Source organism: Carcharhinus amblyrhynchos, chromosome 3 (assembly GCF_965287045.1).
Source record: "Carcharhinus amblyrhynchos chromosome 3, sCarAmb.v2.hapA, whole genome shotgun sequence".
Classification (NCBI taxonomy): Eukaryota; Metazoa; Chordata; class Chondrichthyes; order Carcharhiniformes; family Carcharhinidae; genus Carcharhinus; species Carcharhinus amblyrhynchos.
In genome coordinates this window covers 99662797-99689882 of record NC_137326.1, presented here as the reverse complement: position 1 = coordinate 99689882, position 27086 = coordinate 99662797, and the positions used below count along the sequence as shown (strand labels likewise).

Sequence of the window (27086 nt, the reverse complement as noted above, 5' to 3'; positions counted from 1 at the left end):
CTCCATGGGTTCACCCTTTTCAATCTCTAGCTTCCTTTAGCCCTACAACCCTCCAATTCTGACTTGCTTTGCATCTCCGATTTTCCCTGCATTACCCATTTAAGGTCATGCCTTCAGTCGATTAAGGGCCAAGCACTGGCACTGTCTCCCTAAAGCTGCTGCCGCTTTAACTCCCTCTTTCTTTAAGACAAGTAAAACCTGCCATTTTATTGAAATATTTGGTTACCTGTCTGAATACTTCTATGTGAATCAATACCAAATTTTGTTTTACATTTTAATTGTGTATTGTATAGGCTATCCTATACGTAACTAAATGTGGTGCAGAACTGCTTTCTCACCCCCCTCGCCATGTAATTGAAAACATTTTCTTTTGTTAAAAACCTTTTTTTCAGTTTAGTTTATTTATTTATTATTGTCACAAATAGGCTTACATCAACACTGGAATGCAGTTATTGTGAAAACCCTCTGGTTGCCACAATCCAGTGCCTATTCAGGTACACTGAGGCAGAATTTAGTATGGCCAGTGCATCTAACCAGCACATCTTTCAGATTGTGGGAGAAAAGCGGAGAACCAGGAGGAAACCCACACAGACATGGGGTGAACATGCAGATTCCACACAGACAGTGACCCAAGCTGAGAATTGGACCCAGATCCCTGGCATTGTGAGGCAGCAGTGCTAACCGCTCTGAAGTTAAGCGTAAGCTTCTGCTGTACTTTTTAGCAAACTCTTAGCTGTAGTCAGCTTCTTACATCTCCATCAGTCCTATTAGTGCTAAAACATTAGCATCCCTGGATAGGAAACGCAGCAAATTTCTTTGATGCGCAACTTGTAGCCATCCCATGCACATTTATTCTGTTCTTGAGTTGACTTGTCCCAGCTCTTCCCTAAAACAATGGTGCTTCTTCCTCTACTTCCAACTTCATTCAGGTAGGAAAAACCATGAACCTTATACCATTTGAAATGTGGCCTGTTTACCCATTTTCCGAACAGACAGCTGCATAGTTTTCAACATCACTGCCAATTTTAAGCTTTTGCAAGCAAGGTTGTAATGAAACAGCCAAGCTCTCAGTAAGAGTTGATTTCAATGTCTGGAGCTTACTTTGAATATTCTAACAGTGCTGACCCTGAAAACAAAGATGAGGTCAATGCTAATGCAGGCAGAACATCCTACTACATTTTTGTTGTTTATTGTGGTGCCAATAAATTGTATGATTTGTTGTATATTAATTATTTGGTTACCATGATAATTGTGGAATCAAGTGGTGGAGGAGAGATGGACTTAGGGGTCCATCTGATAATATGTGCTTTTATTGACCACAGGGTGTATAACATCAAGCTTAATCCTCACTTTATTGATAAATGCAGCCTAGTAGAAAAGTTGTTTAGTCACTCCATTTCCTTATTTAGGAATTGTATCTCATACTTCTTAATGACAGAAATAATGATGTAAATCACAGGCTATAAAAGATGCTATGGCACTGCTTTGAAGAAGAATAGGATAATTATCCCTGATGTCCCAGCCAATATTTGCCCTTCCGTCACAAAAACAGATTATCTCGATATTATCTCATTGCTTTTTGTGGGAGTTTGCCATGCGCAAATTGGCTTTCATGTTTCCTGCATTAAAACAGTACCAACAATGCTGGGTAGATGCTGAGAGGATGTTTTCTCTTGAGGTGAAGTCTAGGACCAAAGGATATCATCTCAGAATAATGGGTTGCCCATTTAAAATAAAGTTGAGAAGGAATTTCTTCTCTCAGAGAGTAGTGAATCTGTGGAATCTCTTCTACCGCAGAGAGCTGTGGAGGTTGATAAATATGTTAAAGACAGATTTTTAATCAATAAGGGAAACAAGGTTATAGGGATAAAGTGGAAAAGTGTAATTGGGGATGATATCAAAGTGGCCATGATCTCATTGAATAACAGCAGACTCGATGGGCTGAATATCCTATTTCTGCTCCTAAGTCTAACGGGCTAAGTATTCTTATTATGGAGTAAGAAGTACCTCATTGTTTGCAAAACGTTTTTAGATACCCAGTGGTTGTGAAGCTTCCTACATAAATGCAAGTCCTTCTTTCTTTAATGGTATTCTTGCATTTGATATTATTGTTGGAAATAACTCGTGTTTCTTCGACATTTCTCCTTCTCCAAATTTTATTTCCATGAAAACTAGTTAAGTTATACATAGTTTTCTGTCCCAGTTATCTCAAATCATCTGTGGCTTATTATTAATTATTTTTGACCTCTTCTCCAGTGGAAAAATTGGCAAATTAAATCTCTGACAATTTAGTTGGAATTTCTGTGGTAATGGTGACAAAGAAGTTTTGGTGAACATGTACGCCTATCCACGACTTTTGCTTCATCTTGCTTCTGCTTTCTTTCCATAATTTTAGAGAGTTAATTGTGCAATTTTCTAATGGAGCAATCCTGATGGAATTCATATTGCAAATTCAAGTTTACACTCTGCTTAACTTTCCAATCATTAATTTGACTTTCCAGCTGTTAAGTTAAATGATTGGAAAATCAGAAGTTTCCACCAAGGACTACATGAGAATCGCTTGGGAAATTTCAGTTTCCATTGGGGAATTATCTTGCATCTAGAACCATCTGAAACTCTTAAATTTAAAACTTTGGATAGTTCCGACTCTCTTGGCAGAATAGTTAACCAAGAAGCGTTACAAGCATTAAAACCAGTTCTAATTCCCGAGTAACTTTTTCTAACCCTCATCGATCCCTTCCTTACTGGAACCCCCTGACCTCCCTTCCCCCCAGACGTCTGACCATGCAATTGTCCCCGATCCACAGAATACCTCTGTACTCCCAACTACCTCTGACCACTCAGCTAACGCCCAACCCTCCCACACACTGATGAGCCCAACTCCTGACCATCTCCCTGATAACTCAACTAGCTACCCCACCTCCTGATTACTCTCCCAATACCACAACTCCCCTCCTATTGCTCATCCACTGAACTTACAAACTTAGCTTCTCTCCAAGTTTGCCAAAGTAGCTAGGACATTTAAACTTGCTTTAAACGTGCCATAAAAAGGGGATTTGGCTTTGTTTCCCTTGATGACTCTGCACAGCACTGAAGAACTTCAGGTGCAATTTACACTCCACATTTCTCAATCAGCAGGCTTGAATGGGAAGTTTGAGAGAGAAATGTGGAGCTCCAGACTAAGGTAGGAAAATAGGAAAGGGTGACAATCTGATCGTTGTTCCATGGACAATTCAGTCCAGCATTTGTACTTAATTTACCTTGGGTTAACATGCTTTTTTTTAACTGAATACTGAATTATAAATGCAATATGTCGTGGATGCTGTAAATTTGAAATAGAAGCTCAAAAATGTTGGAAATGCTCAGCAGGGGGTGGCGCAGTGGTTAGCGCTGCGCCCTCATGGCGCCAGGGACCTGGTTTGGGTCACTGCATGTCTGGAGTTTGCACATTCTCCCCGTGTCTGCATGGGTTTCTTTCAGGTGCTCTGGTTTCCTTCCACAGTCCGAAAGACATGCTGGTTAGGTGCATTGGTTATGCTAAATTCTACCTCAGTGTACCCGAAAGGCGCCAGATTGTGGCGATGAGGCAATTTTCACAATAACTTCATTGCAGTTTTAATGTAAGTCTATTTGTGACACATAAGAACATAAGAAATAGGAGCAGGAGTAGGCCATCTAGCCCTTCGAGCCTGCCCCGCCATTCAATAAGATCATGGCTGATCTGTCGTGGCTCAGTTCCACTTTCCCGCCCTCTCCCCATAACCCTTAATCCCCTTGCCTATCAAAAACCTATCAACCCGCGTCTTAAATATATTTAGCAAGGCAGCCTCCACCACTTCAATGGGCAGAGAATTCCAGAGATTCACCACCCTTTGAGTGAAGACGTTCCTCCTCAACTCCGTTCTAAACCGCCCCCCCTTTATCTTGAGGTTGTGCCCTCTAGTCCTACTGTTCTTTCTGAGTGGGAAGAGCCTCTCCACCTCTATCCCATCCATCCCATTCATCATCTTATATGTCTCAATGAGATCTCCCCTCATTCTTCTAAACTCTAACGAGTACAAGCCTAGTTTATTCAGCCTTTCCTCATAGTTCAACTCCCTCAACTCCGGTATCAGCCTAGTAAACCTCCTCTGCACTCCCTCCAAGGCCAAAATATCCTTGCGTAAGTGCGGCGACCAAAACTGCACACAGTACTCCAGCTGCGGCCTCACCAGTGCCCTGTACAGTTGCAGCAAGACCTCCCTACTTTTATATTCAATCCCCCTCGCTATGAAGGCCAGCATCTCATTTGCCTTCCTGACCACCTGCTGCACCTGCAGGCTGGGTTTTTGCGACTCATGCACAAGGACCCCGAGGTCCCTTTGCACCGTCGCATGCTGCAGTTTTTCGCCACGTAAGTAATAGTCCTTCCTACCATTATTCCTACCAAAGTGGACAACCTCACACTTGCCAACATTAAATTCCATTTGACAGTTCCTGGCCCATTCGCCCAGCCTATCTAGATCCTTCTGCAGACTTTCCACACCCTCCGCACAATTTGCCATTCCACCAATCTTGGTGTCATCAGCAAATGTTGACACCATACACTTGGTTCCCTCCTCCAGATCATCTATATAAATGGTAAATAGCTGAGGCCCCAGCACCGACCCCTGGGGCACTCCACTAGTCACCAACCGCCAATCTGAATAGCACCCATTGACCCCCACTGTCTGCCTCCTATTTGACAGCCAATCCTCTATCCACGCTAACACCCTACCCCCAACTCCATGCCCCCTAACCTTCTGTAATAACCTCTTGTGCGGCACCTTATCAAACGCCTCCTGAAAATCAAGAAACACCACATCCACCAGCTCTCCTCTATCCACCGCCCTAGACACATCCTCATAGAACTCCAATAAATTCATCAGACACAACTTCCCCTTAACGAAACCGTGCTGCATCTGCTCTATCAAACAATTCTCCTCAAGATGCCTCGCTATTTTCTCCTTGATCACAGATTCTAACATTTTACCTACAACAGACGTTAAACTAACCTGCCTTTTGCCTGGCACCCTTCTTAAACAACGGCGTAACATTAGCCGTTTTCCAATCTTCCGGCACTTCCCCGGAATCCAGTGACGTTTGGAAAATAATCATCAAGGCATCCATTATCACCTCCGCCATTTCTTTCAGAACCCTTGGATGCATTCCATCCGGTCCTGGGGACTTGTCCACAATCAGTCCCTCCAGTCTGTCGAGCACTACCTCTCTAGTAACAATAATGTCATTCAGACCCGCCATCTGTCCATCACTAACACCCGGCAAACTATTCACGTCCTCCTCCGTGAAGACTGAAACAAAAAAGTTATTCAAGGCCTCAGCCATTTCCCCATCCCCTACCACTAAGTCCCCCGTCTCATCCTCTAAGGGTCCAACGTTCACTCTAGTCAGCCTCTTCCTTTTTATATATTTATAAAAACTTACTATCCTTTTTTATATTAAGCGCTCACCCAGCTTCATAGTTTATCCTACCCTTCTTTATCAACTTCTTCGTCATTCTTTGTTGATATTTAAACCTCTCCCAACCCTCTTCTCGCCCACTACTCTTAGCTACTCGAAATGCATCCGCTTTTAATTTAATACTTTCCTTTACCTCCTTCGTTATCCACGGCTGATTATCTCTCCTCCTACGATCCTTTTTAACCATCGGAATAAATTTCTGCTGAGCACCAAGAAAGATCTCCTTAAAGATCCTCCACTGTTCCTCAGCAGACCTATCTTCCAATGTGCTCCCCCAATCAACATTCGCCAATTCCGCTCTCATCCTATCGTACTCCCCTCTGTTCAAACAAAGGACACAGGTCCGGGAACCCACTTTCTCCTCCCAATCTGCGTCAGAAACTCCACCGCACAATGATCACTCTTCCCAAGAGGATCCTTCACCACAAGGTCCCTAATTCTACCTGCCTCATTACATAACACCAGATCCAAGATAGCTCGCTCCCTTGTCAGCTCCAACACACACTGTTCAAGGAAACTATCCTGGCAGCATTCCAAGAACTCTTCCTCAAGCCCACCGCGTCCAACATGGGTCGACCAATCAATACATAGATTGAAATCCCCCATAATTATCGCCGTTCCATTCCTGCACGCCGCATTTATTTGCATATTAATAGCCCGCCCCACCTCCAGATCATTATTTGGGGGCCTATAGACGACACCCATCAGCGTCTTCCTCCCTTTTCTGTTCCTAATCTCCACCCACAACGATTCCACTTTCTGCTCTTTGGCTCCTATATCATCCCTTACTACCACGCTGATGCTATCCTTAATCAGCAGAGCTACGCCCTCCCTTTTTCCTCCCGCCTATCCGTCCTAAACACTTGATACCCCTGGACATTCAGCTCCCAGTCCCTGTCACCTTGCAGCCACATCTCTGTAATGGCCACCAGATCATATCCATTTGTGCTGATCTGCGCCACCACTCATTCACTTTATTCCGAATGCTTCATGCATTCAGATAAAGTGCCTTCATCCCAGTCTTTACCTGTACCCTATTTGCCGGAACGCCACCAACCTTACTCACGCCCCCTACTCCCTTTATTATTGGGACATCCTTGGCCTCTTCCTGTACCTGTACCCTCTCCTTTACTTTCGACCCTGTAATTTCACCTACCCTCGCACCCTCCCCCCCCAATTAGTTTAAAGCCCTATCTACAGTCCTAACTACACGATTCGCCAGGACTTTGGTCCCAGCACGGTTCAGACCAACCCCATCCCACCTGAACAGGTCCCACCTACCCCAATACTGGTGCCAATGCCCCATAAATTCAAACCCATTCCTCCCACACCAATCCCTGAGCCACCCATTCACTTCCTTAATCTTATCAACCCTACGCCCGTCTGCACATGGTTCAGGCAGTAGTCCAGAGATAACCACCTTGTTGGTTCTGCTTTTTAATTCCATTCCCAGCTTTTCATACTCCCTCCCCAGATCCTCAGTTCACATTTTGCCTACGTCGTTGGCACCCACATGTACCACAACGACTGGGTTCTCACCCTCCCACTCCAGGTTCCTCTGCAGCCCAGATGCGACATGCTGGACCCAAGCACCAGGCAGACAACACACCCTCTGTGCTCTTTGTCGTTGTGACAAAGGACAGTGTCAATACCCTTAACCACACTATCCCCAATTACCACTACATTCCTTTTCACCTTCTCTTCGTCTATGTCCTGTGTCTGCATCACTGTACCGTGTGCAGTTTGCTCACAAACCTCACAGCCCTCGTTCTTGTCCACACTGGAAGCAAGAACCTCAAACCTGTTCTGCAGATTGAGAGGCTGAGGCATTTGGCCCCCACCCTCCTTCCTCCGATCCCCACCCTCCTTCCTCCGGTCCCCACCCTCCTTCCTCCTCTCAGCAGCCCCCTCCTGCTCCTGACCCTTAGAGTTAGCCAGTATAGGGGGTGTGGATGTCTCTTGCACCCCATTATCAATGTCACCCTCCCTCCCCCTGATGAGCCTCAGTGTCTGCAGCTCAGAGGCCAGCTCATCTACTTTGAGCTGGAGCTCCTCCAGCAACCTGCACTTACTGCAGACATGGTCACTGGGAAGGACCCTGGGGTCCACCAGCTCCCACATCATACAGAAACAGCACATCACATGCCCCTCCATTATTCCCTGTAGTACTACTGAACACCGATTTCAACGCAAATTTACCTGGCCCTTTTCTCCACAGCCCTTAGATCCTAAGCCCTAGCAGCTCAGTCAGCTTCCCTCTCACTCTGCTGCCCGCTGTCTACACCAGGCCTCCTTTTAAACCTAGCGCTGTTTAAAAGACACAAATAAGTAAACTTTAAAAAAAATTTAGGTTAGGCAATATCAGTGGAGAGAGAAACAGAGTTAACATTCAGGCCCATGACCGTTTGTTTGAAATGTTCATTTTCATGAAACGTTAACTATATTTCCGTCTGCACAGCTTTTGCCTCATCTGAATACTTCCAGTTTTTTAAATTTTTATTACCATATTTATAACATCATTCATTTAAATAATAACTGTGAAATCTTGCATGTGTTCAGAGTCATAGAGGTTTATTTCCACCTCAATTCATGCCATTCCCTCTTACTTCCTTTCAGCAATGATCCACTTTGTTTCCCTCATTCTCCACCCCCTTTCTTTTCAGCTGTCTTCTCAGTCCATCCCGCCTTTTCACTTCTACCTCCTAATCTTCCTATCTTGCACACCAATTCCCGCTCCATCCATTTTCTATTCCCCGATCAGACTGCCTAGAAGTTTGCTACCATGTTCCAAAACATTCATCTAAAAAAAGTTACTGGGTTTTTAAAGTGCCTGTGGAGTTATAAATGGCACGTAGTGTTTTTCACACCCACTTTTTGGCTACCAAAATGTGCGGAGAAACTGGCAGTAATGAGGAACATGCTTGGGAGTGGCTGACCAGGAAGTCAAAGACCTGATTTGTACCTGGCTGCAAGTGGCAGAGGGTGTGAGTATTGGTAGTGATTGAGGCAGGCAGGCAAAAGCATCATGAGGTCTGACCCAACATCTGACATGGGTAGTCTAAGTTTGGAAGCGTTGGAAGCTCCAGGAAGGAAACAAACAGGAAAAGGCCTGAGAACTTAAATAAAATAAATAAAGCTAAATACAAATACAGTATACAAATTAGACAGTATGAAGCCAAAAGAAATTTAAATGGACATAAACTCCCTACCTTATATATTCAATTAATGGTAAAATTAGAAAAGTCTAGTGAGTTAAAAAGGAATGGGAGAAAATAAAGAGTTGAACCATTACAAAGAGAACTTGGGTAGAAAAAAACAAGAAAAGATATTTGAGAGAAGATGGTGTGACACTGGTTTGTTATAAAATAAGTTATAGTTATTTAATCTCATAGGTGCGACATCATTTGATATTTTCCAGTCAAAGCTACAGTATATAGGTGTTTCTGATCATGTTCTGTAAATCTTGTTAATGATTTCAGCCTATTTTTAAACTATTTGAAGGTTGGTTTAATACTAAACAAGAGTTTTTTTTTACAAACTGGAACACTTGCTATATTTTGGGAACAAGATCAGACTTCTGGTTGGTTTTGCACTGATCTCTTATGGCTTATCACACTACTTCAATATCCTTAGCCAAATTTATCCCTGCTACTTGAAGTGAAAGAAACAAGGTATGGTTATTGGTTAATCTGAATTTGGGTTTGTTGTATCAGTTTCAAATAAAATTGACAAGATTCTCTTGTCCAGGTAGGGTGATAGTATGCTGTGGAGATGATATTTCATGCACAAAGTTTATCATTGCTTATCTAGAACACTCATGCACTTCCAGATCATAGACAGTAGAACCATCACCCTGTTTACAGTTTTCCTTATCAGGAAAGGTTGATTTCATTTTTCCCAACCTTGTTCGTTACATGTAGGTCCAAGTACACTCTTGCAGCAGATGTTTGACTCTGCAATGACTCTTTCTGGCTCCAGTTATAAATAAATTGCTTCAGTTTTTATAAATTTATAATACCTTCCTGTTCTTTTTGAATATTTTCTACAGTTACTGAAGGAATAGACTCTTCAGAGATTATGAAGATTTCAGGGGACTAGTTAAAGATTATGAATAATTAGTTTTGGTAATTATATAAAGCAGTTACCTCTACACAGCATAATTTTAATAATATGTGCCTTTTTGTCCTTTGTTTATCTGCTCTAAAGCTTACACTAAAACAAAGCCAATAATCCATTTACACTCGCCTTCTTTGTTAACTGAGAAGATAAATGTTACAAACTAAACAATTTATATTTAATAAAAGTAATTTCCAAACCTGAATTGTACATTAGGTACATGTTGCCATTTGTCTAAAAGTATTGTAATTTTATTCAGTAGTAGATGCTTCAACACTTCGTGTTCTATATACTAAGTATTGTTTACTTGCTTATTGCTCAAAGCAACAGCAAGTGAGGATGACTGGTGCTAAATGTTCCAGAAAAATATTGCAAACAGTTCCAAATTAAATGGAAACCATTAGCTTCCCAGAAACATTCCTTACTTTGGTGACAAGTATATTATCAATCACCTCTAACATTTGTTCTGCACGAGTAAATTACTTTACGTAAGCAACTTTTACTGGAAAGAACTATACCTTTACTATTTCTTTTTTAATCAAGGTGAGGATTGACAGTTGTCACGAATTGAATATTTTCTTCTTTTCCAAAGCACCAGCACTGACAGAATATAATGTGCCACCCAATATAGTATAGTATAGTGGAATTCACATTATGTTGCTCTGTCCTTCCCTTTATAGTCAATGTCATTTTGATATAATTAATTTTCTTTGAAGAAAGGGCATGCAGAAATTGTGTGAATTCTGTTTTGGAAAATGTCACTCAGTACAAAAGTCCTAAAACTTTCCAGCCTCTAACAGTCAGCTTGTTTTTGGCATACTCTATACAAGACAAGGGCTGTGGTTAATAGACTTTAAGTGAAGAGGGTTTGGGAGAAGCCCTGGTAATTGAAGAGGGTTCAGGAAGAGCCCTGAAGATCTAATAAAACAGCAAAATGTTGGTGACTGTGGTACCACTTTGGAGCAGTAGTGCTGTGATAGTGTGACCAAAGAGCTGAAGTTGTGCCAGTGAGTTACCTCCTCACAGCAGATTCAGGAATCCAGGGAATGAAATTTCAGGGGATGAGTTTGATATTGTACGAGGTAGGCCATCTTTGATGTGTTCAACTTGGAGAAACGTTTGGAGAGGATTTTGAGGTTAGATCTTTGAAGGTGAAGACAGGAATTCCTTAGGAGAGAGACAAAGGGTGCTGGTACCAGTACAACAGATGAAAGAAATGAAGATTAAGGCATTTTTAGCAGATGGGAAGATTGGAGTGATAATAGAGAAGATTGGACCCCAGGAGTGCCCATGTGCTTAAGATGTGATTCAAAATATCGTTATATAATAAACTTCTCACTAGCAGAATATGAGAGTTTTTTGAGGTGACATATAACAATGAGAATTCAGCAGCTAAGATGATGATGATGATCGTCATAGTCAGTCTGAGGGAATTGTAATGGTCATAAAAAGCATTAATCTGGTCATGAGTGTACTGATCATGGAATTATTTAATTGTGCTGTGCTGGATGATGGATGCACTTCAACAGTGCTTGGAACAGGTTGGTTGAAATGTTATTTAGATTCATTCAGTAGCAGGGATTGGAATAAAGCCAGGGAATATGAAAGTTCTACTTGTTTCAGGTTTGGGGATGACAACATTGATGATGACACTGAAAAAGGTAATGGTCCCATGCAAAATAGTTACAAAAGTTCACTTAATACTACAAAGGTAGACTTTATTGAGATTACTGGGCTGCTGAGCAGGCCTTACATGAGAAAGGAAATTGGACATGGAATTTGGTAAATAAATTGTTTTTACATTTTGGGATGTTGCCAGCCTGACACCCTGGCAGATACCCTGGCACTGCCAGGCTGGCACCCTGACAGTGTCTAACAGGCATTAGACAGTCCAAGGGGTGGGGCCTAAGGGGAGGGGGCAGGGCCTGAAGGGGAGGCAGTACATGGAATTGCACACATTGCAATTGGGGATCACTGGGGCGGCGATTAAACTGGGGTGACAATCGGCCTGGGTAAGGAATCAGGTGTGGTGATCGACTAGGGAGCAAATCGTATGTTGGTTTTCATCACAAAAGGATTCAGTACAGAAGTAATGTCTTGTTGCAACTGGAGTATTGGGTATAGTTTTGGTTTCCTTATCTAAATAAAAATGTACCTGTGATAGAAAGAGGGCAGCAGAGGTTCACCAGACGTTACCCTAGGATTTTGGGATTGCCTTATGAGCAGAGATTGAGAAAACAGTATCTGCATTCTCTAGAATTTCAAAGAATGAGAGGTGATCTCATTGAAGCTTACAGAATTCTTACAGGGCTTAACAGGGTGGATGTAGGTAGGATGTTCTTTTGGCTGATGTGTCTAAAACCAGGGGATACACATCTCAGAATAAGGGGACAGCCATTCAAGACTGAGATAAGGAGGAATTTCTTCACTTAGAGATTTGATTTATTGTCACGAGGTATTGGTATACAGTGAAAAGTGTTGTTAATGGGCACTATACAGACAAAGCATATTGTTCATAGAGTGCATAGGGGAGAAGGAAAGGAGAGGGTGCAGAGTATAGTGTTACAGTCATAGCCAGGGTGTAGAGAAGATCAACTTGATATAGGGTAGATCCATTCAAAAGTCTGAAAGGGAAAAGCTGTACTTGAGTTGGTTGGTATCTTTTCTTGATGGAAGAAGGTGGAAGAGAGTATGTTCAGGGTGTACATACTGGTTGCTTTTCTGAGGCATTGAGAAATGTAGATAGAGTCAGTGGATGGAAGGCTGGTTTGTGTGATAGACTGGGCTACATTCACAAACTTTCGTAGTTTCTTGCGGTTTTGGTCAGAGCAGGAGCCATACCAAGCTGTGATGCATCCAGAAAGGATGCTTTCTATGGTGCATCTGTAAAAATTGGCGGGAGTTGTAGTGGACATGCTGAATTTCCTTAGTCTTTTGAGAAAGTAGAGGTGTTGAATCTTTGAAATTCTCTACTTCAGAGAATTCAGAGAATAAAATATATTCAACAATAGAGCATCCATGATCTTCAATGGATCGAGAATTCCAAAGATTCACAACCCTTTGAGTCAAGAAATATCCACTCATCTCAGTCCTGAATGATTGGCACCTTAGCCTGAGATTGTGCCCTCCCCCCCATGCTATAGGTTTCCCAGCCAGAAGAAGCAACTTCTCAGTGTACACCCTGTCAAGTGTATTTGGAATCTTGTATACTTCAATGCAATCACATCTCATTCTTCTAAACTCCAGAGAATAGACTCAATTTTCTCAGCCTCTTGTCATTGGTCCCTGGGATGAAGGTTGGCCAATCTAGTGAGTGTTCTTGTACTGCCTCAAATGCAAGTGCATTCTTCCATAAATATGGTGACCAAAACTGAAAGTATTCCAGGTGTAGTCTCATCAAATTCCTGTAAAATTGGAGGAAGAGTTCTTTATTCTTGGACTCCAATCCTTTTGTGATAAAAGCCAGCATGTCATTTGCTTTCTTAATTGCTTGCTGTACATCCATGCTAATCTTCTGTTTTCTCATAAAGGCATCAAAATCTCTCTGAACTTCATCATATAATAATTTTACACCGCTTAAAAAAATTCTGCCTTTCTTATCCTTCCTAGTAAATGAATAACCATGCATTTTTCCACATTATATTCTATCTGCCACCTTGTTGCCCATGTACTTGACCTGTCTATATTCCTTGGCAGCCTATTTGTGCTTCCCTCACAGCTTACATTCCCACCAAGTTTTGTATTGTCAGCAAGCTTAGAAACATTACTCTTAGTCTCTTCTGCTAAGTCATTAATATAGATTGCAAGTAGCTGAGGCAGTAACACTGACCCATGTGGCACTTCACCAATCAAAACCTGAAGCCTACTCTGTAGTAAACAATACTTTAACCATGCTCATTTTTACTCCCAGCTCCATGAGCCCTCATCTCGAGTATCATTAGCCTTTTGTGTGCAACTTTATTAAATAACTTTTGGAAATGCAATTATACTACATGTACTATTTCCCTTATAGGTATATCATCAAAAGACTCAAAAGATTGGTCAAACACTATTTGCCTTTCATAAAATCATGTTGATTTTTTCAAAGAGTTTCAAAAGCAATTTGAATGGCATTTGGGGGAAATAAACTTTCAGAGTTAATGGGGATAGAACAGGGAAATGAGGCTCATTGGGTTGCTCCACAGAGAACCAACATGAACTTAATGGCCTTAATGTCCTCCTGTGCAGTTATGACTCAATTCAATCAATATTGTTAGTTGTTGATGATAATGATTCTATTAGGCAGTTCTTACTCAGTGCATTTCATACTATCAACGTTTCTCAGTGTTTCACAAAAAAAGTACTTTTGAATTATAACCACTGTCATTATGTAGTGAACAGATCAGTCAAATTTCCAAAAAACAACAATGAAATAATAATCAAATAATCTGTTTCACTAAAGTGTTTGTTGAGAGATAATGTTTGATCAGGATACCAGGAACAGTCTCCTGCACTTTTTGAATAGGGCCATACGGTCATTCACATTTGACTGAATGGACAGTCACATCCATGCACTGAATCAATACTGACATTGTTCTTAAGGATTCTGGATGCAGCAGGGAATAGAGCAAATGGTCACAGTCAGATTACATAGCATTACGTAAATGAAAATGATATTCATCACAAAAACAAATTTTTATGATAAATAGCAGGATGTGTTGAATAGCCTTTTCCCATTTATCACTTTGAATTTGCTAAATTACAAAACAATTGGGAACATGTTTACTGCAACTTATTAATATCCAAACTGTCAGATAAAGGATGTACAATATTATGGAAGGTTGTTTAAAAAAGTCTCCAACCTTTGAGGCAAAATTGTATTACATGTGTCTCAGAGTGATGTTTGCTTCACAAATGTGTGTGTGTATCTTTGACTGGCCTCCATGTTGAGCTTCATTCAGCTTCCATTGTTATTGAAGTTGTTCCAAGCAGCTTTCTAATTGTCTTGGAAATGTCTAAAATCTTCAGAAATTCAACATCTATTCAACTAATATTTATATGTAAACCGACATTTTAAAACTTGGAACTAAGATTCACTGTTTCCTTCATTGAAAAGAGTGTGACATCCTATTTGTACCAGATTACCAGTTTAGCAAAATTGAATTTGAAGACCAAGAGAAGCTTGTCAGAGATTGTGGGAGTCAGGATTGTGGTTGGTGAGGTGATGTTTTGAATGATTTTGAAGATGAGGACAATTGTTGCAAATGGAGAGGCCCTTGCAAAGAAGGACAGATCCCAAATTGGCCAATTCACTTGTTTAGTGATGTCAATGCATATTACTTGTGTTCATCATATGTGAACACATTACACTGCTTCGCTTTTGTACAAAAAAACATTTTCTTAAAATCAACTATTTCCTGTTTCATTAAGTATACAACTTCAATTGTGGAAAAAAAAATCTTTGTGAATATGCACGTTTATGAATATGATTAGAGGTTTAGATAGGGTGGATAGTGATAGCCTTTTTCCTCTGATGGAGAAATCTAGCACGAGGGGGCATGGCTTTAAATTAAGGGGGGGTAGTTATAGGACGGATGTCAGGGGTAGGTTCTTTACCCAGAGGGTGGTGAGGGATTGGAATGCCCTGCCTGCTGCAGTTGTAAATGTGCCTAGTTTGGGGGCGTTTAAGAGATCCGTGGATAGGTTTATGGACGAAAAGGGATTGGTTTAGGTTAGTGGGTCATTGTTTTGTAACTGGTCGGCGCAACATCGTGGGCCGAAGGGCCTGTTCTGCGCTGTAATGTTCTATGTTCTATGTTTTGCATGACCACAGCAGACTCTTTTCTCCCCGTTAAATTGCATCTGTAAATCGTGTTTAAAAACCGGCGTACAAAGCCATTATGATCTCTTTACAGGTTTTGGACTGATGGTTTTGGCTCAGTACTTAAAGAAAATCCTGTTTCTTCAGAAATTGATATTTCAAACATTGAAGTCTGAACTGATTTACGCCTGACATGAGCTTGTGATCAAGAAAATCATTCTCATGTTTTGGTTCATCCCTCACTTATCATGTGATCTACATGGACACTTCTCACCTTTCTATCAAACCAAATATCTTTTGGTTTCACATTACTACATTTCCCATATCTCATTTATGTGTCTTGCAAGGGGTGCATATTGAACAAACATGTTTATTTTGTTTGAAACTCTAGTCCTTTTTGCTTGTGTTGCACTGAAAATTTTGACCGAATTCTTTTCGTATTCAATTTTAACACTCAAATTTGGTAGAGTGAGACTTGACATGCCCTTAGCCCTCTCTTGATCGAACACTTAACGTGTGTATACTGTTGTGGCCTGTAGGGATATTCTTTACTTCAGTAGAGAATTAGTTAACCATTGTTTCATATGGTTTGAACATCCATGCAATAGTTGCTTTTTGACTGTAATGGATTGTCAGCTATTCCATTTCATACATACAGACATTTACAAATTAGGAGCAAGTGTAGGTCACTTGCCCCCTCAAGCCTGCTCCGTCATTCAACAAGATCATAGCTGATCTGATTGTAAACCTGACCCCATATTTCTGTCTATCCCTGATAACATTTCACCTTTCAAAAACCTATTTAGCTCTGTCCTAAAAATATTTAAATCTGCTTTCACTGCCTTTTGATAGAAAGAGTTTCAGAGACTCTCAACTCTGAGAGGAAAAAATAACTCGTCATCTCTGTTTTAAATGAATGATCCCTTATTTCTAAACTCACTCTCCAACAAGAGGAAATATCCTCTCCACATCTCCCCTGTCAGTATCCCTCAGGAAATAAACGTTTTGATCAAGTCGCTTCATACTCTTCTAAACTGGAGTAGGTACAAACCTAACATCTCCAACCTTTCCTCATCAAATAACCCACCCATTCCTGGTATTATTCTAGTAAACCTTCTCTGAACTGCTTCCAATGTATTTGCATCTTTCCTTAAGAAAGAGACCACAACTGAATACAACACTCATGACGGGGTTTCACCAATGTCCTGTACAACTGAAGCATAATCTCATTACTTTTGTAATCAATTTTCCTCACAGTAAACAATAATATTCTATTAGCTTTCCTAATAGAATGTATACTAACCTTTTGTTATTCATGCAGTAGGATACCCAGATCCCTCTGCATCTCAGCACTCCGAAATCTCTCACCATTTAGATAATAAGTTTCTTTGTATTCTTCCTGCCAAAATGGACAACATGTCTCCTGGTGCATACGGGAGGAGTTTCTCTCTTTTGTATCAGAGTTCGGTACACCCCACCACCATGAACAGCATAAATTGGGCTTTCTTTTTTTGCAGCAAGTGCTGGATTATCTGTTTTTAAAAAAAAGCCAGCTGTGCAACCTGTGAGCCACACACCAGTTTTCTTGCTTCAGCCAACACACTGCAGAAAATGGAAAATTCTGCTCATTGTTCAAATTAATGGTGAATGTATCTGGTGTTTGAAGATGTACTTTATGATGTTGACTGCTTGTGTGAGGTAATTGAATGTCTTGTGGCATTGTATCACAGAGAATAGGCTCTCTAACTTATTAAACAATGTAAGCTCATGCATTGTAACTTTTAAGCTAAATCTATTTTCTCAGTACACAAAAGGTATCTTCATATCCAAATTTACAATAATTTTGCAGTCACAAATTGTGCTCTGAAATTCTCAAAATGCATTTAAAAATACATTGGCCTAGAATTCACTGGAGTCTCGCACCGTCTCCTAATGTTTACATGGAGCACAAATCCAAGGGAATTATTGGATTGGTGATTCAGGCCATTGTTTATACCAGGCCATCATTTGGTGGAACTTTTGCATTTGTTAACTACTAACCATTCCAAAAATGTTGAATATTTAATTTTCATAGCCCCATCCACTTATAAATCAGCTAAAATCAGTTGTTTGCTCATTGAATAATACCACTGCGATCACCACTGCCCCTTTGACTGTTGGCATTCCAGGATTTTAATTTTGATATTTCTTGCCATTTTGTCTGTCTTAGAATTCTTTTTTTATAGTATGACTACACAGTGTAGAAATATTGCCATAGTTGCAGAGAATCATAGGCTGCTCGTTCCTTTGAGAGAGAGCTGACTGCTGGTCATTTAACCTGAAGATCACCGCACTTCAGGCGAGGGGCAAAGTTGAGAAAGTGGGACCTTCATGGATAACCTCAGCTGGTACAGAAATTGAACCTATGCTGCTGGCATTGCTGTGCATCACAAACCAGTAATCCAGCCAACTGAGCGAACCATGCCGCCCCAAATCAAAGTGGAGAATGTGGAATCGATCCTACTACCTCTCACATGCAATACACGCAATCTTGCTTAGTTCAGTTGGCTGTACCGTAAGATTCAGTCCAGTGGAAAATTATTTCAAAGAACAAAGTTTACAGGGTTCCTCACCTAATACTAAGTACAGTTTTAAAAAAAGTTTAATCTCTTTTAATACAGGAGGCACCTGAAAATACAGCATAGGAATAATATTCCTCGGATGTACAGAACAAACAAAATGGCGCTATCACAAGCCAGACTCACAACATGATGACATTATCACATTGCTTGCACACTTTAAAATGGAGAATACTACACTTTAAATGGAATCCAGCGAAAAAATAAAAGTTTTTAAATCAAAACCACTTTAAAAGGGGACACTTAAAATGGGGATTTAGTGTACTTTGTGGTGCTCAAACAATCGCTGAAAACCTCTGATCTCGTCCACGGATGGGACTCTTTGGTGTCGCTGCAGTGAATGGAGCTCTGGCTGAGCATCAAATTCTCCATTCTCACTGACAGCAGGGCAGCTACGCATGGGTTCGAAGTTGGGTCAAAATATGAATTGCGTTAAGACATTGATTTATAATGCAGACATTATAGCAACTTGTTTATTAACAGATATTTTGTAAGGAAAAATAAGTGGCATTCATATTGAATGCAGTAACATATACAGATAACGGAAACATTTCAAAAAATTCAATGCAGATAATCTCGCCACTTATGTTCTATGTGATTTAGTTGTGGTACCTTTTCAGGTTAAAAGTTTCCTTGTTCCCTCTTGATTGTAGATGCCTCAGGATGAAACTGTTTGCAAATATTGTGGAGTTAGTTACCTAATACATCGTGAATTCAAATTAATGGAGGAAAAAGTGAAAACAATGGAAGCAGAAATGGAATTTTACCGTGAAAGCATTGAACGTGAAAAAAAACTGCAAAGAGAACTTTGTTCAATGAATGAATGCATGGAACAGCTGAAAAGTGATAATCAACAGAAAAGGGAAAGGTAAGTACAAAATTTGCAGCACCATACTTTGAGTGCATTTTCTGTAATACCAAAATGCTGTTGAATTCAACATTCCATATGGTAGACTTATATTGTTTTAGTTTTGCCCATTCACCAAAAGTGCTGTTTGTTTTTTTTAGCCGGAAAGTATATGGTCTGATCTGTATACTTCTCCGTGATTGTCATCGATACTGCTGTTTCCTTGGGTGACAAGAGGTGCTCGTGTGTAGCATAAGAAGCCAGCCTTTCTTGTTCCTCCTGAGATCATAATCATGTACCAAACACACTATCAAGTAGCTTGAATATGTATTGATAAACCATACTGTTACATTTGCCAAATTTAAATATTAATTGGGGTTTGTGTTTAAAAAAAACACTCTATTTGGGGAAAGAATACCCAGGATTGCAGTTACAAAGCCACTAAGGCTAAAAACATGAGAGAGATTATATGATAAGAATATCATTAGAGGTCAATCAATAGAATTTTACTCTTTTTAGAAAAATAATCAAACTTGATTGTTCACTAAATAATAATATCTTAATTTAAAACTAATTTATGAGCCTGCCTATCGAATAGGGCTGGCTGATACCCATCACTCCACAGGGTAATTCCGACTATCCTGCTTTCCAGTTAAAGGTTGTACAAATGGAAGTGGTTTGTCTTGTCATCTCAAGGCTGGCCATCAATGTGTTACTTCCCCTGTCTATCCTGCACTGTGCACAAACACTATAATTTCCAGTAGCCATCCATCTATGAGTCACAATGTTGCTAGTTTCTATTGATTAGCCTTAACAAGCAGGGATCCTACTACCGTTGACAAGACTGATACTATCAATACAACATGAAAAGTTTGGATGGTGAAAAGTCACTTTTGGCAAATTGAATACGGAAATAATAATCATAGAATCTCAAGAGTGCAGAAGAGGCTATTTAGCCCATCGAGTTTTCACAAGCTCTCTGATAGAATAACTTTCCAAGGTGCTCTCCCCCACCCTACCCCCATAACCCCACACATTTGCTGTGGCTAATCCGTCTAACCTACATGTCTTGGGACACTAACGGGCAACTTAGTGTGGCCAACTCACCTACCCTGCAAATGTTTGGACTGTGGAAGGAACCAGAGCACTCAGAGGAAGCCCACATAGACATGGGGAGAATGTGCAAATTCCACACAGACAATCAATGTGTGTAAGTACACCCACAGTGATATGAGGAAGGGAGTTCCAGGAGTTTTATCCAACAGCAATGATGGTCAGCAATATAGTGCCAAGTTAGAATGGTGTGTGGTTTCAGGAGAACCTGCAAGAGATAATGTCTCCATGCATCCACTATCCTTGTCCTTCCAGATTATAGAGGTCACAGTGATGAAAGGTGCTGTCGAAGAAGGCTTGATGGGTTGCTGCAGCACATCTTGTATATGGTACACATTACTGACATTGACTGTGTCATTGATGATGGGAGTGAATCTTGAAGGTGGTGGACAAGGTGCCATTCAAGTGGACTGCTTTGTTCTGAATGGTGTTGATGTTCTTGAGTTGTTGTGGAGCTGCACTAATCCAAGCAAACAGAGAATATTCTATCACACTCTTCCCTTGTGCCTTGTAGATTGCATCAGGAGATGAATTACTTATCGCAGAATTCCCAGCCTCTGACGTGCTCTTCTAGCCACAGTATTTAAATGGTAGTTGATACTGTGGAATTCAGCAATGGTAATGCCATTGAATGTTAAAGAGAGATGATTAAATTCACTCTTATTGGAAATGGTCATTGCTTGACAGTTACATGGCACAAACGTTGCTTGCCATTTATCAGCCTCGGCTGAATATGGCCAGATCTTGCTGCATGTGGACTCAGACTGCTTCAGTATCTGAGGAGGCATGAATAGTGCTGAACATTGTGCAATCATCAATGAACATTTCCACACCTAATCTTATGATGGAGGGAAGGTCATTAATGAAGTTACTGAAGATGGTTAAGACTCGAAAATTGTCCTGAGGCACTCATGCAGTGAAGTCCTGAAGCTGAGATGACTGACTCCAACAACGACAACCAGTTTCCTTGTGCTAAATATAATTACAGTCAGTGAAGAGTTTTCCCTCTGAGTCCCAATGAGTTTTGTTTTGTGCTCCTTGACGCCACAATCTCTCCTCACCTCACCTCACCTCACCGGATCATAACTCATTTTATCATGGAGTGCCCATGAATTCTTGGTTCCTAGTGTCAGATTGGGGGCATACCCCAAAGATGCACTTGGGAATTCCTCTTGGAAGCTCCTAGGTAAAGGTTTACAAAGCAATTGTCCAGAAGCGCCACCTTCCCCATGGCAATTGTGCTGGGCTGGGAACCATCTCACAAATCACTAACTTTGGATGAGTCTGCCAGTGTGAGACCAATGATTACTCTGAAAGAATGTGAAGAAATAAAACCATTTCTAACGTCAGCATAACTATTTTAAATATCCAATATGATAAGGGGTTATGGATAACGGGCAGGAAGGTGGAGATGAAGCTGAGACAAGATCAGCCATTATCATATGAATGGCAGAGCAGACTTGAGGGATTGAATTGCCTACTCCTACGCCTTGTTATTTTCTCTTCCCAGTCCCCATATGGGATATCCCCCACAATCCTCTCCCACCATGGTATTCCCCATCACTGACTTCCCACAAGGACAGGATTTCCCACCCCAACTTCCGGCCTGACTTAAATCTCCACCCCACCAACTGACCCAATCCAGCTGGACTACGCCCCACCCCACTAACCCGGCCTAACCATACTACCGCTCCTATCGAACTTGACTCAACCTGACCTGGCCACCCACCATCTCTGACCCAACCCGACCTGACCACCTATCATCTCCGATTCAACCCGAACTACACCCCCCACTCTACTGCTGCACTGCCTGAATCTCATCCAGCCTCGGCCAGGAAGGTTGGGAGAGACAGGCACTGAAGAAATTTAGCATATTCATGTGAGTATGGAGTGGCAATACGATGCTGCTTGCCATTCTGTGGAAGTTATAGCCTATATGTTCTAATACTAGCCATGTTGCTGTGGTGGACTGCCTAATGGAAGGTAGTTTTCTCACCACAGGAAATGGACCTGCCTGAAGCATCAGTGAATGGTCTGATTCCTAGCTGGTTGCTGACTGTTGAAGAATTCATGTAGGAAGACTGAGAAACAGATAGAAAACAAAGTTTGACTCCAGTTTCTTGTAAGTGCTCATTAAAACTAGCTGCTGTACAATTGAATTCAATCTACTCGTAATGTGAGGGAGAATTTAATTCAAAGGGATTTTTGAACATCTGCAGAGTGGTGCTCATTACCTTACATTGAAGGATTTTGAAGCAGGTTTGGCTGTCAGTTTCATTTTCTGGTTACTTTCCCCAGCTCTTATAATTCAATTGACTTCAGTCTGCCATCTCAAATATTTGTATGTTCTATTGTTCTTCTGATGTGCATTGTTGTGTTTCTGTTGACTTGCAAGCATCTGTTACTTTTCTGTTAGATACCTATTATCCTTTACTTTTTAACAGCTCTACCTGTTTACTGCAAATTTTCTTTCTTTTTACTTTTCCTAAAGGCTTTTAATCTTTCCCACACTTAAAAGCTGCGCTGCTTCAAATCAATTATAGTGAGCTCTCCACTGGGCACCACAGCCTCCATGAGTTTCCAGCTGTCGGATTTCCAGTGCCATTAACTCTGCACCAGAAATCAATGCAGAGTTGTATAAGTTATTTAAATACTGACTTGAATGTGATTAACGGGCCCGGGCCTGAAGTCTCCCCCCGCTTTTGTCGGGGGGGGGGGGGGGATCGGAGCTGCCAGTGGGATGATCAGGAAATCAGGACTGTTGGGGGGAGATTGAGGGGTGCTGGGGGGGGATTGGGTCCAGGCTGGCATGGACACATAGGCCAGCGATCAGGTGGGGGGAGGTGCGGGGAGGGCAATCACACGGCCAGCAATGCGGAGGCCACGGGCTGGCCAGCAATCAGGTGGCCCTTAGTACGGGTCTATTGCACATGTGCTGATCTCGGCGCTGACAGATCAGTCATTCAAAATGGCTAGCTCAGTGCAATTCTACTGGCTTCTTCAGTGGGAATAGGCCCCATCCCCTAAGTTTTAATGATATTCATGTTAGTATGCTCTGTAGTGCGCAGATTATTTTGAAAATCTTGCTGAAAAAACCGACAGGCTTTTGCTCCATTTTTTATGTGAATTTGACACAATTTTTTTTGGCTAAATGCCACCCAATATTCTGTGTTATAGTTCATTGTTGCCAAATCATGGGCGGGATTCTCCAGCCACAATTGCTGCAAGGTTGGAAATTCCCACCTGAGGTCAGCAGACCTTTGCATGGTCTGCCCCCTCCCGCTATGATTCCTGTGGTGGGTAGGATGGGAAAATTCTGCTACAAATCTCTAAATTACTCCAATCAGCTACTCATTTGCTGTATGTCATTACCAATCCTCCTCTTGATCCCAAACCCTACATGTTTTCCACTCTCATGAGCATGTTGCTGACTCCCAATTGTATCTGTCTCTTTGTGTCTGTGAAGCTGATCTGAAAGTCATCAAGTAATTTTATGTGCGCGCATAGTGGCGTTATAAGTTTTGTTGAAGTAGAACAATAATGGATTTGTAGTCGCTTCTTCTCAAAAGAAATAAAATTTTCTATTAAACGAAACATCATTGGTGTCAGAGCAAAACTGGTTCTGTTGAAAATTCAGTCCATCTACACCAACCTACAGGTTGCTATCTGCGAACAAATGCCACCAAGTAAAGCTTGCAATCTCTGTATATATACAATACAAAGATGCTTGCTGAAAGCAAGTATTTGTCACTGAAAATAAGCATACAAGTGCAGCAGGTGGTGAAGAAGGCAAATAGAAGGCAAATTGGCCTTCATTGCAAAAGGATTTGAGTGCAGGAGCAGGGATGTCCTGCTGCAGTTGTACATGGCCTTGGTGAGACCACACATGAAATATTGACTACAGTTTTCTGAGGAAGGATGTTCTTACTATGAAGGAAGTGCAGAAAATGCCTCCCTGATTCTTGGGTTGGCTGGACTGACATATGAGGAGATTTTAGAATGAAGGGGATCTCATTGAAACCTATGAAATTCAAACAGGACTAGACAAGGTAGATGCAAAGAAGATGGTGGGAGCATCCAGAACCAGAGGTCATAGTCTGAGGACATGGGGTAGACAATTTAGAGCTGAGATTAGGAGAAATTTCTTGAACCTGTGGAATTCTGTACCACAGAAAGCAGTTGAAGCCAAAATACTGTATGTTTGCAAGAAGGAGTTAGATTTGGCTCTTGGAGCTAAAGGAATCAAAGGATATGTGGGGCTGGGGGCTGGGGGGCAGTGGTGGTGGTGGGGGAACTGGGAACAGGTTACTGAGTTGGATGGTCAACTATGGTCATAATGAATGTTCCAAAATTTAAGTTCTGAACATGGATTAAATTGAGATATATTACAGAAATCCTAAAGGCAAACATAGTTGAGTAATCAAAAAATCCAATAGGTAATTAAACATTTGCTGAGACCACACATTATGGGGATGAAATTATCTTTGAACAGAAAAGGAGTTGAATTTTCCACTCTGAAGACTAAGTCTAGACTAAACTAGGGTGCAAACCAGATTTCTTGGCTCTCTCAAGATCATACTAGCTCTCCCTGCCCATTAGCTGGTGGGTGAGATGGTAAGATCACCCCAGGATGTTCCATGGGTCCAGCAGCAGGGTGTTGTCCACGAAGATGAGTTCAGCATGGAGATGGTGCATAGGAACTGGGTCAGCGCAGTGCTATGGCAGAAAGCTGTTTCACTCACCCCAAATTTTCTGCACTTGTGTTGTTCGCACTGTTTAACACTGATGTAATTTCCTGCAAAATTGAAAGGCCTGACAGGATGTTGGCTGGCAGCTATTTTAATTACTTCATGAGGTGCAAATGGGGTTTGTGCTATCTGCCAGCGGGAAGAGTGACCCACCATTGGGAGAATTGCATCAAGATTTGACTTTGGCAGGTCTTTTTTGCTCCCGTCACATTCACCGGGTTTGCATGTCACCAAATCCACCACAGTTGGTTGGGAAAATTCCACCCAGTTTCATCAAAGCATTGCTAGGACCATATCAATCTCAAAAATATAGAAGAATTTTTTTTTATATTACTGTGGTGCTATTGACTCCTGCATGGGTCTTTCGTCGTTATAGTTATGCACATGATAATTCACTAACCTAATAATTACATGACATTGAAGACCCATTTCTTTATGGATTTCTTGTTCTCATGTCAGATTTTGAATTGCACACTTCAAACTTTAAATTTGGTAAACAATATGTCAATACTGTTTGATTATTTTGCGGATATATAAAACAAAATGTAAGAAAAGACCAACATGCCCATCCATACTGACCCTATCCACTAGATGGTTCAACCTTTCGCATGATCATTCCCAGTTTTTCGTAAGACTTTCGGAGGAAGGCAATTTAAAAAAAACAAGAAATGAACCTTTTGCCAGACTCAGAAAATTCCTCCCTGAACATTTAAGTAAATAAAGCTTGCTCTAGGAAACCACTGCATGTATTCTCATGTAAATCATGTCATATGACATTTAAATTAACTACAGAAAGGCTTTACCTTTTGAATGATTTTTTTGTAGAATCAATGGTTTCCAAATATCTCTAATTATACCTTATCTCTTTACTATACAATTTCATTAAAAAAGCAATTTGTGTTTGAAAATTGATATGATCATTAAAACCCAATAATTTCTGCCTAATCAAGTCAAACAGAAGCAAAACTGCAATGAAAAAGACATGATGAGAAAGCCAATTTGGAAGGCTGTGTAGATGCTATAATTATGTTGTCATTCAACATTGGTGAAATGTAACACAAAATTATGGATTCGAACAGATTATATCACCAAATGCTTTCTCAAAGAATTCTTAAGAACATTTAAAAAGAGCAGAAAAAATGAGTATGTTTACTCTGATGATGAAGGATGGATATGCTTTGTTCAAAGATTGGTTTCATTTTTGAGTGTTCAGTCTGTTCAATATTTTTAATTGGTTTTGTAAGTATGTTGATTATGAAGAACTGTATTGTTTCTAAGCGAAATCTATTTTGTGCTTTCCAACCTTTGTTCTTATATTTAAGGGGTTTATAGTATCCACATTTCAAATGTAATGTCTTCCTCTGGTCAAGAGATGGTTGATTTGTGTCTGTATGAATGGCAGCAGTGTATAACTAAATCCAGTCAACCATCCCAGATGAAAAAAGAAAACAGAGCTGGAAAGGGAGAAAAATAATGATGCAAAAAAATTGCACGAGATAGCCAATTTGGGGAGGGGTTGCTGTTTTAACAAAAAGGCATTTCGCAAATGGTATCCTATAAATTAAACGTCCTGCCTCCAGTGTGCAACCATCATGTGATGCCCCCAAAGTATTGAGCATCCTTCAAAATATCATAATTGGTTGAAATGACCACATACTTATTAAGTTTCTGATCAACTATCTGATTGACTAAATGTGATTGAATCAAAAAGTCACAACAAATACCAGTTCACTTGCCTGAATGAGTGCAGCTCCACAGAACCATTATTGAAAATAGGCTCTCACAATCATTGGAAATGACCACTTTAATTTTAATGTAAATTACATTGTTTTATCTGCCAAGCCAAACTGTCTGTTCTATAAATTTCAACATGTATAGATGTTATTAAATTGAATCACTGAAACAAAAAAAAACTCAAGAAGCACGATACCATCCAAAACAAAGCAGTCTGCTTGATTGGCACCCCATCCACTCCCATTAGCATACATTCTCTTCCACTCCTGAGCACAATGGTAGCATATGTACCATCTGCAACTGCAGCAGCTCTCCAAGGCTCCATCAACAGCCCCTTTCAAACCAACAACCTCTACCAACTAGAAAGACAAGGATGGCAGATGCATGGAAATACCACCACATGCAAGTTGCCCTCCAAGCCACCATCATGACATAGAACTATATCACCATTCTTTCAGTATTGTTAGGACAAAAGACTGGAATTCACACCCTAACAGCACTATGGGTATACCTACACCATATGGACTGCAGTAGTTTTTTTCACCACCATCTCCTTAAGGGACATTAGGGATTGACAATAAGTGCTGACCTTGCCAATGATGCCCACATCC

At 40.9% G+C, this 27086-nt stretch overlaps 1 protein-coding gene across 2 annotated transcripts in view; it reads left to right on the top strand.

Annotated features, from left to right (window-relative positions):
• The window catches only part of lekr1 (Leucine-, glutamate- and lysine-rich protein 1), a 190211-nt gene that overhangs the window by 60877 nt on the left and 102248 nt on the right, over positions 1-27086 (top strand). Inside the window, exon 3 of one of the 2 annotated variants that reach the window (XM_080185587.1) lies at positions 18687-18901. The exons of the other annotated variant lie outside the window; for it this stretch is intronic. Within the exon in view, the coding sequence (XP_080041713.1) occupies positions 18687-18901 (215 nt within the window). The remainder of the gene's footprint in view (positions 1-18686; positions 18902-27086) is intronic. 2 annotated transcript variants of the gene reach the window in all.